We start from the raw sequence: 18,489 nt of genomic DNA on the forward strand, positions 1-18,489 counted from the left end.
AAATGAGGAGTACTGGACTATAGAGATTTATCTTCTTTACATCTTATGTTACTTCAACAGCCAGCTAAAAATAGAAAAATGGTAATTATTTAGCACATCTTTAAAGCAACAACTTCCCTCCCAATTAATTTCCAGTTCCTCAGTTTAATTATGTACTCAAATTTTCTTGACGCACACACTGCAAGAAGCTGAATGTCTTTCCTGTAAATTTAATCACCTTCAGAAATAATGACCCTAAAAGAACTTTCTAAGCAAAGACTAAGAAGTCCATTCCACTAAATCTGCCTCAATGGGGAGGAGGCAGAAATTGATGTCACCAGACAGTAAACTCTGGAGCTTGAACTCAAGTACCAAGCTGTTTTCACTTGCCCTCAGGGTAAATGACCCCATTATAATAACAAGTAGTTCCGGCCCAAATAAGAACGAAACTCATCTCTCCCCCCAAAAAACAGGGGTCATCATTATTGCTCACACCACCAGCCACTGTGGAGCCCAACTCAGGAGCCTCAATGTCTACTGAAGCTGCAGACAGACCAGACCTACTGGAGACTCAGGGAGAGAAGTGGGAAGTTGAGAGATCAAGCCCTGCCTTGCTGCTACCAGAGCAGAGGCAGCACCAGGGCAGAGCACTGCACACTGCTGCACTCACAGCAGGCAGAAACCACACAGACCTTTCTCCACCCAGAGCCAGGAGAAGGTTATTTCCAACAGCTCCTATTATTTTCTTTTCAGCATTTCTCTATTCTTCTACCCTGTAGCCTTATCCTAGAAGGGGCAGTGTTCCAAAAGCCAAGGAACAAAGCAGGAGAGGCACTTGAGCTCAGAGGAGGGCACAGAGCCCCCCTGCACACAGAGCCCTGCCTCACTGGGGGATACAGAAGTGCCTGTGCAGAGACCACCCTGCCACAGGACACTCCTCACCCAGCTGTGACAGGATTCCTTGAACCTGCATCTGAAACCTGCCTTCATATTTAATCCAGTCCTCTGGTGTGCACCTGCGTGGCTTTTGTCCATGCTGGAGGCATGAGGGGGCAGGAGATTCTTTGCAGATAAGAGATTGCTTCAGCACTGTACAATCAGAAGACAAGAAGGAAAAAACCCCTCACTACTCTGTCATTTGAGCACAACAAAGGGGAACTTTTAGAACAAAGTATTTCTGAAATCAAATATCTGCTAGAAGCTTACAGATTTTAAGCCTAAATTACTAACTAGGTGTAAGTGGAAATGCACAATCAGACAAGAGAAAGAAGGCAGGGTTAGCATAAAGTGCAATGATCTTATAAAATATTTAAGCAAAGCATGTGGCCATTGATAATATGCACTTTGATTGAAGAAGAGGCTGTGCACATAAACAACGTGGGGCTTTGGGGTTTTTCCTCCAAACCTCTAGCATATGGGCATCTGTGGGCAGGGAAGAAAAAAGTTGAAGAAAGAAAAAACAAGCAATATACACAGGGACACATTCCAGACTTGCATGGTAGAGTCCCTTTAAAGCATATTTGTAATATTATGCACATTCTAGCTTAGGAACAGACACACCAAGAGGTTCTGGGCCCTTGAGGTTTTTGAGGAAACAACTTAAGAGGAAGGATTCTGCTGAGAACAAAGCTCTCATACTTACCTCCAGTCAGCAACTTCAGCAGGCTGCTTCTGTGCTGAGGCTGGTCAAACTCAAACAAATCCATGGTTTAATTATTAATAAAGCCCCCACCCCAGCTAAGGCAGGCAGCTGTACAAGAACATAAACACATTAAATTACAGTATTTTTAACTTACCTGCTTAAAAATCAAGTTTTTTTTCAAAAATTAGAATACCAGAAGGAGACCAGGTAACAGGACTAAACTCCATTTCTCTTCTGAATCACACACTCCATCTGAGCACAGCACCTATTCCTGAAACAACCCATGGACAAAGCCTGGGTTGGCTCCCTTCCTGCTCCAAGCCCCAGACCAGAGAAACTCCAGGAATATTAAGCCAGCAGTGATAATTTCTCCTAAGAAACACCTAATCAGAGATAATTATTATTTGCATGCCTTGCTTTACAATAAACAGACTGACATCAGGCAAAGGGAAGTTTTATAGGTCCTTACACAGCACACCAGCAGTAAAATTCACTTGCTTAGCAAGCAAAGAGGAGGAGAAGGCTTGCATCCAGGAAATATTCCAGGTATGGTGTCACAGACCAAAATTTGGGGAAAAAGTGTGATGGAGGTTATAGGCTGTAGCTATGGGTTCATGAAATTCACATCAGCCTGGAGAAAGGCTGAGCAGGAAAAGGGGCCATGAACTGCACTCTCAGTTCCAGCATCACTTGGAGCACTGCACTGCCTGGACACCACAGCTGACCCACCCCTCCACTCAGGGAGCTCTGTCTCCTTGTATTTAGGGGATTCAAATCTTACCAGGAACAGCCAGACAACTGGCTCCTGTTGATTTGTGTCAAGTGAGGTATTCTACACAGGAGCAGTGCTCAGGCTTTCTAGGAAGGTCACTCACAATCGCTGACTTCAACTGTGCTAAGTAGTAAAAATACAAAACCATTTCCTAAATTAAAACACAGCAGATCCTATTTATGCTCAGAGGAAAACATAAACAATTAAGAATGTATACAATCATGCCCTTTGTCTTCTTGGTCTACCTTTATTACCACTGATCAATTTTTCTGGAAAAGGTGAACAGTGGGTTCAAATCCAAACCCTTGAAAAGAATTCATGTCTTCAAGCTGAGAGTGATCCTTTGTAAACAAAGGTTCTTTTACAGATGCAGTAAGTCTGATCATCACCATGACCACCAAACACTGCATGGTTTCCATGAAGGATCTGACGTTATGCAAAATTCCAAAAGATAATGAAGACTCTCTCTACACAGCTACTACACTACACACTGTGCCAGCAAAACACTGTACCAGCTTAAAAAGCTGAGAAGACAAAGAAGATGAATAACAACACATAGCATGTAACTAGGAACAAATTATACTCTGGAAATCTATATTTTTAAGGCATTTAGACCTATAACACTGACATTTATCCAGAAGCTGGAGTGATAGTCAACACTACACCCCAATGAAATCTTCAGTGTTCCAGGTGTACCTGCAGTTGTCCTCATCTGCACATCAACAGGTTGAGAACAAATTAAATCACAAGGTGATGTTCTGTAGCACAAGTTTTCCACTGCATTTGTGGCTACTGTGTGCATTTAGCCTCTTTGCAAAATTTTTCTTTAAACTGCTGCCTATTGGATACAAAGCAGAGATGAAAGCTGTAAGAAAGTTCTGTAAATTCTGGGATAATCCCAATAGTGGTCAATCATACATCTTATTTAAAAAATGCAATCAATACTGGAGATATAAAATATTAAAGAAATACTTAAGGCAGATATCTCTGCTCCTCACAACTACTACAGGATGGAGCTGCATGGTTCCCCTACTCTTGCTGGGTTTATAACTAACTGCATCTGAATTAAACCCAGAAGACTTATGAAAAATTGATCTTACACCAGACCAACTTTCTGCTTGACGTGTACCCCCCAATAAAGTTGAAACATCTAGGCACCCCAGTTTTTACAACAATAAAATAATTAATTTTCTGTTACTGAAGTTGCACAGGACACCCGTCAACGAGACAAGGGGCTAAAACTGTCACAAAAGATAAAAAGAGCAGGGCAAGATTATTACACTGAAATCCCAGGAGGTGACCAACATCTTACTTAGGGGAAGATTCATTCAAATTTCATCAACCTATCGAATGAATAAGGTAGGCAGAAAGGCTGCTGGTATCAAAGGGAAATTAATGATGACCTGAATTTGAAGCACAGCAATCGCCCACACAGGGTGAGACTCACAACGCCCCTGTGCAGCCCGGATTCGTCAGAGAAGGCTGCATTCTGGGACATGTCAATTAAAATTAAGAATGAAATAACTCTGTGCAACGGTGCTGAATGGCATTTTCTCTCAAGAGACCACAAGTTCCTATTGAGATTTCAGCTGTGCAATCAGATTTCCATTCTTAACTCTTTCATTTCCATGGAACTGATCCGCTCATCACACTCTTACTTTTCCTTCAATTCTCAGCTAAATCCAAAGACATCATTTTATAGAGTTTTGGACCTACCTGTAGCCAAAATCTGGACTATGTTTCTCCAGAGTTAGTCAGCTATGAGTTCTGCAAAACACCAGCTCTAAATGGCTTTGGGCACTATCAGAACTGAGCTGAGAAATTCAGGAACAAGATAAAAAACCAAGAAGCGGTAGTGTAACCCCAGGATGAAGTGCACTGCTCAACCAGGCAACAATTCTGAGAAACTGGACCTCAAGAGTTGCCAGGGCCAATATTTGAGTTTCATTTGTCCAATGGAGAAGTCAGCCCTCACCACCTCACACCACCTGGCCCACACACCTCGTGTCCCAGAGCTGCCTCCCAGCAGGGTGAGCAGCCTTTGTGCAGCTGGGATGGGACCAGAGCCCACGGAATCCTCCAGGCAGCCAGGGCTGCACTCCCACCAGCACTATGGGAAACACAACACAGCAGAACCCCAAATAGAGGGCATCTCATGAAGTGCTCAACAAAGCCATCTAGACATTTTACCTCAGGAGAACATGGGAGCTGCATTTTAAGAGGGAAGTACCTTTCATAAATTTCTGCAATTCAAAAAACCACAGGAAATAGTAGAAAAAAAAATCAGTTTAAGTGTTGTGCTTCAACACAACATAAACTTAAAAGGCATTTTCAAAAATGTTTATCTGTAATTTACAATCAGAAGAAAACTAATTTCCCTTGTCCCTTTAAAGGAAATCTATGACTTTTTAGAAGACTAAAACAAAACACTTAAGGGAATTTTAAATACAGGAAGGAGGGATAAGAGCATGGGGGAAGAACCCAACGGACTTTGTAAATATTTTTGCAATTTCAGTTGCCAAAACAGTATCCACATAATGTACCTCAGCCAAGTTTCTCTGAACAAAAAAATCCAAAGAGCAACAATTCATGAAATACACCCACACATTTGCAGTGTCTTTATGCAAGCACACACAGCACTTCAGCCGCTGTGGACATGACTCTTCCTTTACTATCTCGATTTACATGGCAGATGCTGATTTTCCCAGTGTCTCTTTTTCTGAAGGGCTCTGGAATTCAGCCAAGCTAGGCATGGGTGTTACACATTATCTGCTATGCCTCTTGGTGGAGGCAGCAAAGGAAGAAAATTGAATTTTATCTGAGTACTGTAAAGTTTGCGCTAGCACCGTTAAGCTGAAATTTTGAAGCGTCAGCTTTGTGGGAAAAAGAAAAATAAAACTGATCCCATGTAAATGAAACAAAGATGATTCTGACTGGAGTCTCGAAGACTAAGAAAAATTTACTGCATTAACAGTGTGTCACACTAGATTAAGAGAAACTGCAGGCAGATGCTTCAGTTCCTATTTACACATCAAAACCAGCAGTCAGGTTTTCCAAATTATTCAGCAGATTGACACAGCACCTTTTAATTGATCTCTAATCATATCTGCAGCTGGTGCATACTACCTTAAAGGTCTGAAAGTCTCTCCCTCAATCCTGGTTACCTACATAGCAGCAGTTTTCTCTAAAGATTTGGCCCTTGAAGACACAGCAGGGAAAAATAAATTTTTTGATCCAACATATTAAGAAGGGTCACAACTTTTTCAGCAAGGAACAATGTTCTCCCTCTCACTCTGTTTTTTCATATAGCTGATAGAAGATACTCATTTCTGTATGTTAAAACATAAAAGCTGCAACTGTAAATATGAAGGTCCATCACCAGTAGATAAAAAATGAAGTAGTGTTTCTTTGCACCCCTTGCAGTGCAAGAAGGGTGCACGCAGTGTCACTTTCTGTTTGCTTCTTATTTCCTGAACATTATCTAAGTAAGTCTTCTTTTCTCATCTCCTACATCTAAAATGACTGATGGCTGCTGGTTTTGATGTAATTACAAATGGCTCTTCCCTCCAGAAACAACCTGCTAAAATGAATATTGTACCTTAGAAGCAAAGTACTACCCTTAAAAACTGCCAACAGTGTGCACTAACACATAGCCCTGGTATTACTGTGCCTCTAACTGGTGTCATGGCTGTCACTGACAGATGAAAAGCTGAATAGGAAAGAAAAAAGAAATGGGATGTGATAAGACTGCATCATAAAATATAAGATAAATGTGTCACCATGACCAAGATGCATTCTAACCTCAGGTAATAAAATAACATGTCTTGGTCAAAAGAATTACCCAGATAAGATGAAAATGGTAAGGAGAAACAATGTGGTTCCTCATCCAGCACACATACACTCACATTTACATATGCTAATGGGAGGAATACATTTTTTAAAAACTCCTGTAAATATATTATAGTCAGAAGTACAGACCACTCCTGTTGGTCTAAGAGGAAAATGAAGAACTGGAAAGTATGAGTATTAAAGCACATGGGTGAAAAAAAATACATTAGTGAAAAACAGAGACAGGAGCTACAGCATCAGCTTCTGACACTCTTAGTGCTGGGACATAATCACCCTGCAGAAGTGAATTAACACCATAACCAGCACACTTCAGAAAGGTGACAAATATTTCAAAAATATCTTTGACTTGCCTGGCAGCACTAGAAGGCAAGGACAGGCTTTCTGAAGAACTGATTCACAGAAATTTCATCCACAAAACAGTGTGGTCAACTTCACCCAACCACAAGCATCAGGAGGCACCCCTGCCACTGTCCCCCTTCCAGGGGAGGAAACCAGAACTTTGCTTCTCTCCTGTTTGCAAATCAGCCAGTGGGTGCACCTGGACCAGCATATAAAGGATGGAAAGCACTTCTGAAGCCCTGATCTAGCACTGGGAGCTTCAAGGCATGTGTAAACAAAGGCACTACACATACCTCCAATTCCTTCCTTTCCAGCACTTAGGAATGGCCATTCTGGATGCCACAGCAAGGCAAGGTCACACCAAGAAGGTGCCTGGCAGTAAAGGATGCCCATGGGAGAATATCAGCTTGACCTGATGCAGAATCAGAGCAGCTGCTCAACAGAATTTATGCCAATATAAGAGACAGTGGTGCCACTAAAGAACTTCCAGATACCATTTCAATATAAAGAATTAGTCTGGATTATCAGTGATTAAGAAGGATTCAGGAAGGTGCTGATGGAGAAATCTAGGCACCCACATAATTTGCTCTGCAAATAAGTAATTTTGTCCATTCAAAACAAATGTTTCACATTACTGCAATGCAATACTGGTGAAGTCCCACATGTAATCTTTCATACCAGTTTCTTTATCAATCTTTTCTCCAGAGCTACTTGGAATTAACATACTTTCAAAGGCCTATATTGAACTCCTTAAACAAGTGACTTTATCTTATTCAAATCTGGAGCTCTCATCTCTGCATAACTCTGGTACAGACACTAATTTGTGTCTTTGTTAAAGTATCACACACCCAACCAGCCAAGGCCCACTCAGGGCCATGCCCAGGAGCCAAAAGGGTCTTTATGCCCTTAACAGCAAATTCACCTGGGAATCATATCAAAAGAGAGGGATGCAAATATCTTCATATGCAAAACTTACTAAAATAATTTCCAGAAGTTTACAATTCAAACAGCAGAATAATCCTGGTCACACACAGGATCTGTTTGTATCTCAGGGCTCTGCCACCCATAAACAAATCGTGCTGCATCTCTTTCATCAGCTCCTTAATCAATTACAAGCTTGTACTCTGAAATGACTTCTGAACATTCCAGATGATTCTTCTGATCAGTCTTACACTACACACATCCAGAGTAATGCTACTTAAATCATCTTCTCATCTCCATGTATGCATTTTTATACCCACACACATCTATATAAACACACAAAAATACAGTCTCTACAGTACAAAAATATACCCCTGACTCTGGTTTCATTACAGACTTTCAGGAACATGTCTCTGAACATTACAATAGTCTTGCTGAGAAAGTTTAACTGAAAATAGAAGTTCAGAACTGCACCAAGTGATTTAGGTTGTAGAGGCAGAAATTCCAAAGCTCAAAAATACTTCAAGTTTAGTTAAAACACTTTCTTTTTTGAACAGTGAGGAGTTGTGATGCTCAGGATAGATGCGTGGGATTGGACAAAAGGGAAAAACTCTGCTATTTCCATCTCTGGTATTTCCATCTCCTGCTGTAAGCAGGTGTGGGCCTGACTCATCAAAGAGGCAGAGAACTCCACTGGAAGTTATGGGTTTTCACATTGCTGCAGTATTGAGGGAGCACTGAGTTCATGGAGTTTTTACCCCTTAATATAACAGAAAGGATTCTGCCCACCCATTTGTGGGTAAAAGAATCTTACACACAAAAGATGCTGCTGCCCTAAGAAAGCAAGTGTTGCTCATCTGGCTTCTCTCAGGTATAGTCACAGTTGCTCATTCTTAGGCATAAAGGCAAATTAAAAAAAGGTTCCAAAGCCTGGCTGCAACTTAATGAGAGACAGAAGACACAAAGGACACAGTGACATTTAAAACTATCAGTGTTTGAGTTTCAGCTTTCCTTTTATCCAAGAATTTGAAATACACTTCTCTACTCTCAGGATTTATTTCAGGGACTCCATTTACTCTTCAAACCTCTGCTGGAAAAACAAAACCAAAGAAAACCTACTAGCAAAATTCTGGGTTTCACATCTCACATGCTCCTGAAACAACAGTGATTTTAAAAACACCTGAAGAATACAATCTTGTTATTGCTCTGGTCTGTCCTTGGAAGATCTGAGCAAACCAAATTTATACAGAGCTCCCAGGCCAAGGCACCTGAGGTTTTGTATTGCATTGTCACCCTGTTTCAGCAGCAGAGCCATCACATGAGCTCCTGCCCACACGCTCCTGTTCCTGCCCTGCCCTTTTCTCTCTCCCAAGAACTTCACACAGAGCCACTTCTCCTGCCTGTTCCAGGCCCAGGAGGAAGGTACAACCCTTCCAAGGGCCTCAAACAGCTGGGTCAGGACATCATTCCTCTTTTTCATGGAGCTTTAGGGTTTGCTTCAGTTTTTCAGCTGCATCAGTTCACTGGTTCTGTCCTCAGAGTGGTCCCAAACTGTGCATTACCTTGTTGCACACTGGGAAACCAACAACCAGCAGCAGCAAAGACCAGGATTTTCTGAATCCAAAAGCTGAACTTCCCATCTCACACCACATATCCACAAATACTTCCACAAAGGAGAACGAGCAGTGGTGCAGTCTGAAGCAGAAGCTTTGTGGAAGTTTCTCTGCATTACAGCTACAGAATTTTGGAAGCACAGAGGAAATAATTTAGAGCAACTGAGGAACAGAGGCAGGAACAGGTAAAAACATGCTAAGAATATGCTAAAATCCTTTTATTCAGTGAAATGCCTTGTTATTTTAACACCCAAATGCAAGGACAGAGCTTCACCAGTGGCCTTGATCCTACTCCTACTGAATCAAACCTTAATTTAGTGACAGAAATGAACTCCTGGGAAAAAAAGTGTATGCAATTCAACGTTTGTGAGCAGCCTTGTTATAAACATCCAGTCCATCCAGTTTCAAATGTGATTGTTTAACATGCCTTTTTCTCCATTTTATCTTCCTTAATCAGTACTTCTACATTTGAAAAGACCTTGAGTGCACACGTTTGTTTTCAAAATTCATTAAAAAAAAAAAAAAAACAAAACAACAAACAAAAAACCACACTACACCAACCAAAACCACCAAAACATCTTTTTATGTTTTTATTTTTAGTAAGTGCAATGTAACTTAAGGAAAAAATTGCAGCCAGCCTGATGCTCCATGTACAACAGCTCCAGACCTTGGGTCAGGTGGTTAAGCAGTACAGCCTTGGGAAGTGCAATTGCTGGAATGCTTTGCTTGGTATGTCCATTGCTGTTACACAGCTGGGCACTCACACAAAATGGACATTATAGGCCCTCACACCTCCAACAGCACTTAGAAAGGAACACAGTTCCTACTGAGGCATTTTCAGAAACAGAACATTTCCATTTCCACACCTTACACAGGTGAGCTCCTGCAGCTCCAAGGCTTCCTTGTAATGCTGAAGGACTCAGCTGGGCAAGCTCCTCCACGAGAGCTAAAGGCACCTTCTCACATCTGATGTGCCACACCTGAATTGGGCAGTAACTGCCCAAAGAGTTCAAAACTCCACTGTCCTGTAGAGAATACTGCCTCTGTGGCAGAGCCATTCAGTTGCTCCCGTACACAGTGAGTCCCTTTCATTCCCTGTGCCCAGCTCTGCTACAGAGGTCACACCTGCTGCCAAAGGGACTGCTTGGGGGAGCAAGGAGGACTCAATACTGGAGACTGCTACACCTCTTCACTCCAAGGCAGTAAAGCACATTAGACCTGTTTCAGGCCTGTCATATGGGAGAACCCATGGGTGAATCCCTACAGAGATCCATGCCAAACCTCACACCCCTTTCTTATTAGGTTTTTCTAATATGACTTGACCAATTGCTTGGAAAATGATGACTCCATTCCATGCTGCACCTCCATGAACATTTCTTCCACAAGCTTTCCATCACTGGTGTGGACTCACAGCAGGGATGTCACTAATGCATTAGCTGCTTTTTCATCTTGCCAGATCTACAATTTCATACTCTCTCACATCAGTACTATCCTCTAGTGAAATGCTTCAAGAACAAAGTGCTGAGGAAGGCCAGCTTTGCTGAGGTCAGCGCCTGAATCTGGAATGTTAACAAACTATTTTCCTAAGCAAGAATAACAGAGAACTGAAGAACTTCTGGCAAAAGTCACTTTAAGTGACTCCTTTCCCCTTCACAACTTCACGGCCCTGAGGCAAGCCAGCACTTTAGGTTTCAGATCCAGATCAAAGCTGTATGTGATAGTGCATGAACATATATTTTAACAGTTCCAGACTTCAAGATCCTTCTCAGTTTCATAAACTCTTTACTTACTTCCAAGGCCACTGCAGACACTCAGCACAAACTTCAACAGCCTTCTTCATCCCCCATGAGCAGGAAGGGGAATGGCCAAGGGAGGACTCAAGAACATGACATCCACCCCCCACACCATGGCCACATTTCTGGTTTTCAGCATTTGGTTCTTCTACCAAAGCAAAAAGCATGATTAAAAGTTATTCTTCATTCTTTTTAATTACTATTTCACAGCTGTCCTTATCTAAACACAGCAGGCCTTCAGTTAACGTGGCAGAAGTCCATTGCAATATCTCTCCTATCTTTATTTGGATGGATTGTAAAGACTTGTCATCCACCTCAAAGTCATTTATTCATTTGGTTTAGTTTTACTTAATTGTGATCATTACAGCCAAGGAATTACTTTCTAGAGGCCCTGTAACTGCACTGTAAATTTTTCTGACAACTCATGGCTTAAAACTACCACCTTTCATTAAGCAAAGCATTCTCTAATAAACTGCTGTGCTACCAGATTCAACAGTTATTCTGTGAAAAGACCTCAGAATGAATCCAGAACCATTACTCCAACAGAAGAGATAAAATACCACATCTTTGTCTAATCCTCAGCTATGACAGACCGTGTGAAAATTAAAACCATGACATTTTTTGGTTTTGATATGGAAGAAGAATTTACAAGCTAACTGAAAAGCATGACCTAAAGTGATTAACTACAACCTTCCACTCTCACTCAGGCTTTTCCACCTATCAACACTGAAAACCCAGAAGACACGAACACAGCTGTACTGCACGGGTCAAAAGACATGAAATGCACCTTTTTTTTTACTGTTAGCATTCTGCTCCTTACCTCCAGCTTTTTTTTTTTATGTATTAAAAAAAACCAGACAAAACCAAAATCCCTTGGAGCTGCTAACTAGATCTATCCATCTAAAACTCAACAATCCATTGCACATAATTTGACAGGTACAGTAGCTGTGGGTCAGGCAATATGAACAGCACCACAGACAAATCAAATCCCTTCCTAAGACGCCCACAGGAAGCATGACACACAAACAAGAACCCAAACAAACCAGCATTCAGCCACCTCCAGCAGGCAGGACTGTGATTCCAGGGAATCCTACAGACAAAGAAATGCTCACTGCAGGACCCAGCTGAAAGGGCTACTTTCCCCTCAAGGGAATCAGCATCCTATTTGCATCATGAAATGATTCAGCCTTCTGTTACTGAGATGGGTGGGTGAAATAGGGTATTAAACCAAGCCAGAGAAACTCTTAACAGCCCCAGTGCAATGAGCCTAAACAAGTTCAGGGATGTATTATCAGTGATGTATTATTGTGGCATTCTCCTATTCTACAGTACTCTGTTTTAAATTACAAAGGCAGAGGAGAAAAAGAGGATTAAGAAAAAGACACAACCTCATGCTAGTTGGAGAAGCAGCTCTACCCTGCCACCACCTGAATTTATCAGGTTTCCTGAGGCTTACAAGGTAGGAGAAGAAGGTTACCCATGAAAAGCACCTAAGAACTACAGGAGTCTATGTGATCTCTCTTTATTTAAATCTAGTCTGCCACAGCTTTACCCTGGAACACCCAATAACACTTGAAAGCAAAGAATATTATTTGAAATATTTTTGCACCAAGTTGTAAGTCCATTATAACTACTAAGACGACAGCCAAAAAGAACTTTATGTTTAAGATAACATTTAGAGTGAAAAACCACCGTTATTTCTCTGGTATGTCCAGCAACAAAATCAAAGAGAAAGCCAGGGAACACAGTATGGGAAAAGCAAACATTGAACAAAAGCACAATAGCAAAGCTTTCTCTTTTAAAAGCACCATTTCTAGCTGTTCATGTCAAAGAGCTCCCTAGATTTATTGAGCAGGACGAGAAGGTCAAAGAACACAATGGCTTGCTTTTTTGGGTGTTTCACCAGTTAACACAACAGAGACAAAAGCAGATTCTCTCTCGAATGCTCTGCTAGAAAGAGCAGCTCAGCTTTTGCTCTTAGTTCTCAGCTAAAAACGCAAACACAAGTAAACAACCCCTTCCAGCGCTGACAGCTTTCTCCACGCCACCAGGACCCGCACACGCGGCCGCAGAGCCCGAGGGGAAGGACACAAGTTTCGCACTAACCTGTTTGAGTTCCGCAGGCATTTATGCGAGGCGCAGGTCCCGCTGTCCCCAGCACGGAACACCTCCGGCTGCCCGCAGCCCCTCCGCGGACCCAGCCTGCTGCTCTGACAGCCTCCGCAGCCTCCTCCCCCGCCGAAGCTCGCTCCTTTTGTACCCAGACCGGCACTCCCGGCGCCCCAGAGCCCCTCCGCAGCCTCCCTACGGACTGAGCCCATCCAGGGATAAGCCCCGCTCCGCCGGCAGGACCGGCACCGTCGCGGCTCCGGCAGGGGACGCGTCCGCGTCGCTCTCACATGGCAGCGCCGCCGCTGCCCCGGCGCCGGGAGGCTCCGTGCGGGGGGCGGCACTGACGGGCAGCCGCAGCCGGAGCGGCCACGCCCGGCGCGCCGGGGGAGCGGGGAGAGGGGCAGGGCCGGGCAGCGGGGAGAGCCGCGGGAGCAGCCCCGGCTGTGCCCGAGCAGCCCCGGCCGTGCCCGGCGCCGCCGTGCGGTCCCTCCGGCTGCCGGCGACTGCGCGCCCGGAGCCCCGGGGGTTCCCCCGCTCCCCGGCCCGCCCCCCCGGATCTCTCCTGATGGATTACAGAGACAAAGAGGGAAGCCGCCTGTTCCCGGCGTCTCTCAGAGCTGTAACCTGCCGGCTCCGGCGGCACAGAGCCCTTCCCACAGCGCCTGCCCGGAGAGCGCAGCTGCCTCCGGAATTACAGGGCGGTCTGCAAGAAAGCACAAGAAAGGAAACCTTCTCGCTTGCTTACTTTTTGGACTTCACTTCGAGATTAATGGCATCCCTAATGCACCAACGCCAGAGAATTATGATCTTCCATCACCGTCTCCTCCCTTTTGCATCTTACACAGGTGCGGTGAGGCTTAGAGCTAAAAAGTACAACTGGCCTCATTTTTTAAAGCCATTCACCTGCCCAAAAACCTGTCCCACATTCATCAACTGATTGCCTGGATAAATTACTCATTACCAAAATGAATGCCAGGTGTGCTGTGCCTTGCATCCACCACATTCTGCAACAAAAATTGGGACTTCACAGCATGGTTCAACACGGTTCTCCCATCCATCTCTTCCTAGTAAATTGGAACTTACCTAATTTTTAACATCCATTCTTTGAACATAGCTGTAAACCTCTATGAAATACCTGGGAAGAAGGAGAGCCTTCCCATACTTCTTATTCTAGGATCTGATCCTTCTTTCTGCTTTTTCCACAAAATTGCAGGAAATTATGTATTAAATATTTTAAGACATCAAGTCTTGAAAGAAAAAGCTGTAGGTCGGCAGGTGTAAACTAACCTTAACTAAACCTGAAGCATTTTTCCCTCTGGAGCCACAACAGGGCAAGAGGAAATGCTCAGCCAGCCCTGAACCAGAGCCCTGCCCTTCCATGGAAGCTGTTGGCCAGATCTGGGAGGGACTGAGGCCCCCAGTGCTGAAAATCCAGCAGTCTTGCAGATACCAGCCAAGGGGCAGTCAATGGTGGTTCTCCCTTTTCCTACGAGGTTCCTGCAGCAAACCTAAGCAATAGGTAAATGTGACACCGTAACAGCTGGCGGCTGAACAATGGTAATTAGGGACTGAAAGATACTGGCATAAAATTAGGGACTATCCCTGGAAAACAGGCATAGTCAGAGCCAGGGAGACCAGCTATACACCAGGAAGAAAGGTACAATTGAATTGTCTTTAATTATCAGAATAGGCACCTTTGCACAAAAGGTTCTTTTCATCCCAGCTTCGGGTTCCCTGAAAATTTTAAAACATCCTTCCAGTGTCCCCATAACTAACAGTTAATTTGTATCAATCTTACCAGAGGAACATGAAAAAGTGGCATCTCCTATACAGACATTTAAGAACAGAAGAAATGTTTAAGACCTATTTAATCCTTATTTCAGCCCTCCTATTACTGCCAGTCCAGATGTATACCAGAGCTAAGGTTTTGTACTTTAGGGGCAGAGAACAGGGCAGAGCTACTTTACCCAGCTCATCCCAGTCTGTTCAGAAATAAATGCTGTAAAGTTTGACAAGGGCAATGTTAGATGTTGCACAAGGTTTAGCTGAAGTTATTTGCTTCACTGGAGGGAAAAGATGTATTCTATCTAGAGGGGAATAATGTAGAGGCAACTGTAGTGGCCACTAATAAAATACGTAAAGGCCAAAGCAAAAGGAATGGGGTTTGTGTAAGTCTCCTGTACTTTGTACAGTGCTCTCCCACCCCTTCTCCTTGTCCAACTTTTCTTCAGTTAACAAACTAAAATAGCTCCACTTTTGTTGAGGCCATGCTGGCACAGAACAGCACCATTCAATTTAGCCATGCACATGGCCATGGGCCAGACCTTTATACCCTGTCAAAGAAAAACCAGTGTAAAGCCTATATCCATAGGGAACTGAAGGAGCTACTCCTGCATGCAAAGTGACGAAACTGAAAACCTTCTGGATGGACTTGCCAATTCTTACTCCCATAAGAAGTCTCTCATGTTGTAAACCCACATGTATTTGTGCAAGCCACGCAAGATTAACACTGCTGAATTTTGAAGTCCCACCTGCTGGAGTCAGGTTGTTATTTAAAAACATGCTTTTCCTCTAAAATATAAAATAGATGCTTGTAAGCCTTCTGGCTGTAAAGTAAATTTTAAAAATGTTTTGACTCAAAGCTAAAAGATTTTTTTTTTAAGGGAAATTACATCTCAAGTTCTCTTAGCCTCTTGCAATATTTTACTAGCTCATACAATTCTGAATGCTGAGATTTGGCAATGTGAAGTCAAAGAACTAATTACCTAAAAAAGAGTTATGGATTAGATCCCTAAGGTTATACTGAACTTCCAGATTCTGGCAACAAACACTCTATCCATTAGTACCAGACTGCTGACTACATCACAACCTTCCCCTCTTTTTTTTAAATGAACCTTAAATTCTTAATCTGTCACGTTTTTGTTTTTTGTTTTTCCCAGCTGCAAAAGTAGGGTGAAAACGTTCTTTCTTCTTGCTGAGAAATTAAAAATTTATAAATAGGAAGGGATTTAATTCTTTGGAAGATGGAATAGTATAGCATCTCAGCCAAGCTCTCTTTTCTTATTTTCTCCCATTACCCTTAAAAAATTCCCCATCACTAGTGCTGCTCTATAGACTGATCTGCTCTCAGAGGCAGTAAAAAGGAAATGGTTTACAGCTCTGCCTGGGATCATAACATATGGCTTCAGTGATATGTAACTTCCATAAACCCAACAGAGCAAGAAGGCACAAGATGAATCAAGAATCCCAGCTAACCATATAGGCAAAAGCAGCACCATCACCCATGGCAATTCTCGGAATTAGAGAGCCTGTATTCATACAGGGGCTGCCATACCAAGGGTATTTTATTGTCTTTCTGTGAATTTCATGCAGCAAATAAACAAGGTAAGTGGGAGAACTAAAGCACAGCACACTGGGATGTGTCAGAGTGCCCTACAGTAGTGATTTTAATCCACACAAATGCAAACAGAATATTCTATCTCCGAGATACATTTTGAAATCTTTTCCTGTTAGCGTTATCATCATTTTTAAATGTACTTGAAAAGTTACAGGAGCCCTTTCAAAGCATCTGTACTTGCTCCAAAATGGTTGCATGACTGTAGTAGGACACAACCACCCAGGTATTTCTAACATTGCCATGAACGTGGTTTTGACAATCTTCTTGCTCCCATACTGCAAGTTTAGAAATGGAGACAAAGCCAGGTTGCCTCAATAGGGAGCTGTTGTATAAATGGAGGATGATTTTAGGTGTCTTCTTTATTTAAGAAGCCAGTAGTAAAAAGAGGTCTAAAGGATCACAAGGCTGAAGAACAATACAGCAAAGCAGATACTTTCTACAGACTGACACCACTAGGGATTTCAGTAAATTCAGGGGGTTTTAATTTGTATACCAACACAGCTTCCATCTTGCTACATCTAGTATCAGTCAACTCCATCTCATCTAAGTTGTCATATGACAGGATGAGAACAAGGACAGTCTGGTGACAGCACTGCTTACATTAGCAACAAAGGACAGAGGAAGGTACATGTCACTGCATATAGGTCACATCTGAATGAATGACCTGTGTTTCCTCCCAGCAGCTTCATTTAGGTAAGAATCAACTCCATTTTAAAGGGATAAAAAAAACCTACTTCGGTTTATGAAAAAAAAAAAAATTAATTACCATGACATTTGTAACAGAACGACAACAGCAAGGAAAACAGATCGAGTTCAGGGTAAAACTGTGACCATAATTTCATGCTGTAGTTATTGGAAAGGAAAACAAAGACTAAATGCAGGAAAGAAAGACCCAGTGTTAACCATTTTTCATTTCTTAGATTCTGGTTTGGTTTGTGGATTTTCCAGACGATTTGTGCTGTATTTCATGCTGCATATGACAAACTCTTGCTCAGAAGGCACCAGCTTAACACATTATTCTCTCATCCAGAAGGCAAAAATGTGGTTTGCCATGATGTACCGGACTGATAACTGTCTGCACAATCTACCCATTTTCATGGTAATTACTGTCCTCTTCAAACCAAAACCTGAAGCTGTTTTGCAGTCCCTTCTGAAGAGAGAATTAAGGTCTCTGTGTAGGAAATTTATTCCAGAGCAGGTTTCTTGTATTTTAAATAGTTACATATGAAAATAAGACTGCAAAAGGAAGAAGAGCTAATCGGATGGGCTAGAAACACTGACACTACAGTTCTTTTCAATCTTTAACTACAGTATTCTAAAAATGCCTCTTTGCTAGCATTTTAGATTAAGTCCTAAAAATGAACTCTGATGGTATTCCACAGCATTTCCCAGTCACCACAACTAGGGATAAAAAATATTCTCTCCAGCTAGTAATTTAGTAGCTTAAAAAAGAAACAGTTGTTGGGGTTTTGTTTGGTTGGTTTGTGTTTTGTTTTTGTTTTTTTTTATAATACCTAAATAAATAGTAAACTGTGACATACATTTAAATCAAAGGCTTTAATTATAGCTGGCACACAGCCTCAGGCTAGCCGTGGCCATCTTTGGCCATTCTGTTTTCAGTCACACTGATGACTTCAGTGAATCACTCCACATTTGTGACAAAGAAGCAGGAACATAATTTGAACCATTAACAAGATGGCCTAAACTAGCAAAAGACTCAGTAATTTATCAATGTCATCATATCCCAACATCCATTTTGGCCTCTTTCAGCATTAGTTCACAAGAGCATACAGACACTGCAGACATCTGAAAGGGAACTGTGGAAAAATTTTGAATCTAAAAGTAAGGTTGAACCCTGCAGGTCCAAAGCCCAAAAGGCTCAGGGGGAGAGGAAATTGCCAGGTTGGCTGCTTGGTGGTTTTAAAGTTTCTTCAAAGCCTTTCTGCAGCCACATGTGGCTGTGTGAGGGAAGAGGCTCACAAAGGCTGACCAGCTCCTGGGCAACGCCTCGCAGGGATGAAACTGCTCAGTGCACCCCTACGGATCAAGGCCTGTATTAGGAACAGAATCTT

The 18,489-nt window shown here is 42.5% G+C and overlaps 1 protein-coding gene across 4 annotated transcripts in view; it reads right to left on the reverse strand.

The window, feature by feature from the left end:
• ARVCF (ARVCF delta catenin family member) overlaps positions 1 to 18,489 on the reverse strand; it is a 152,121-nt gene that overhangs the window by 125,441 nt on the left and 8,191 nt on the right. The window contains exon 1 of one of the 4 annotated variants that reach the window (XM_059863835.1): positions 13,015 to 13,357. The exons of the other annotated variants lie outside the window; for them this stretch is intronic. Within the exon in view, the coding sequence (XP_059719818.1) occupies positions 13,015 to 13,035 (21 nt within the window). The 5' untranslated portion in view covers positions 13,036 to 13,357. Of the gene's footprint in view, positions 1 to 13,014; positions 13,358 to 18,489 lie in introns of those variants that run through there. 4 annotated transcript variants of the gene reach the window in all.

This window comes from Haemorhous mexicanus, chromosome 19 (genome assembly GCF_027477595.1).
Source record: "Haemorhous mexicanus isolate bHaeMex1 chromosome 19, bHaeMex1.pri, whole genome shotgun sequence".
In the NCBI taxonomy this organism is placed as follows: domain Eukaryota; kingdom Metazoa; phylum Chordata; class Aves; order Passeriformes; family Fringillidae; genus Haemorhous; species Haemorhous mexicanus.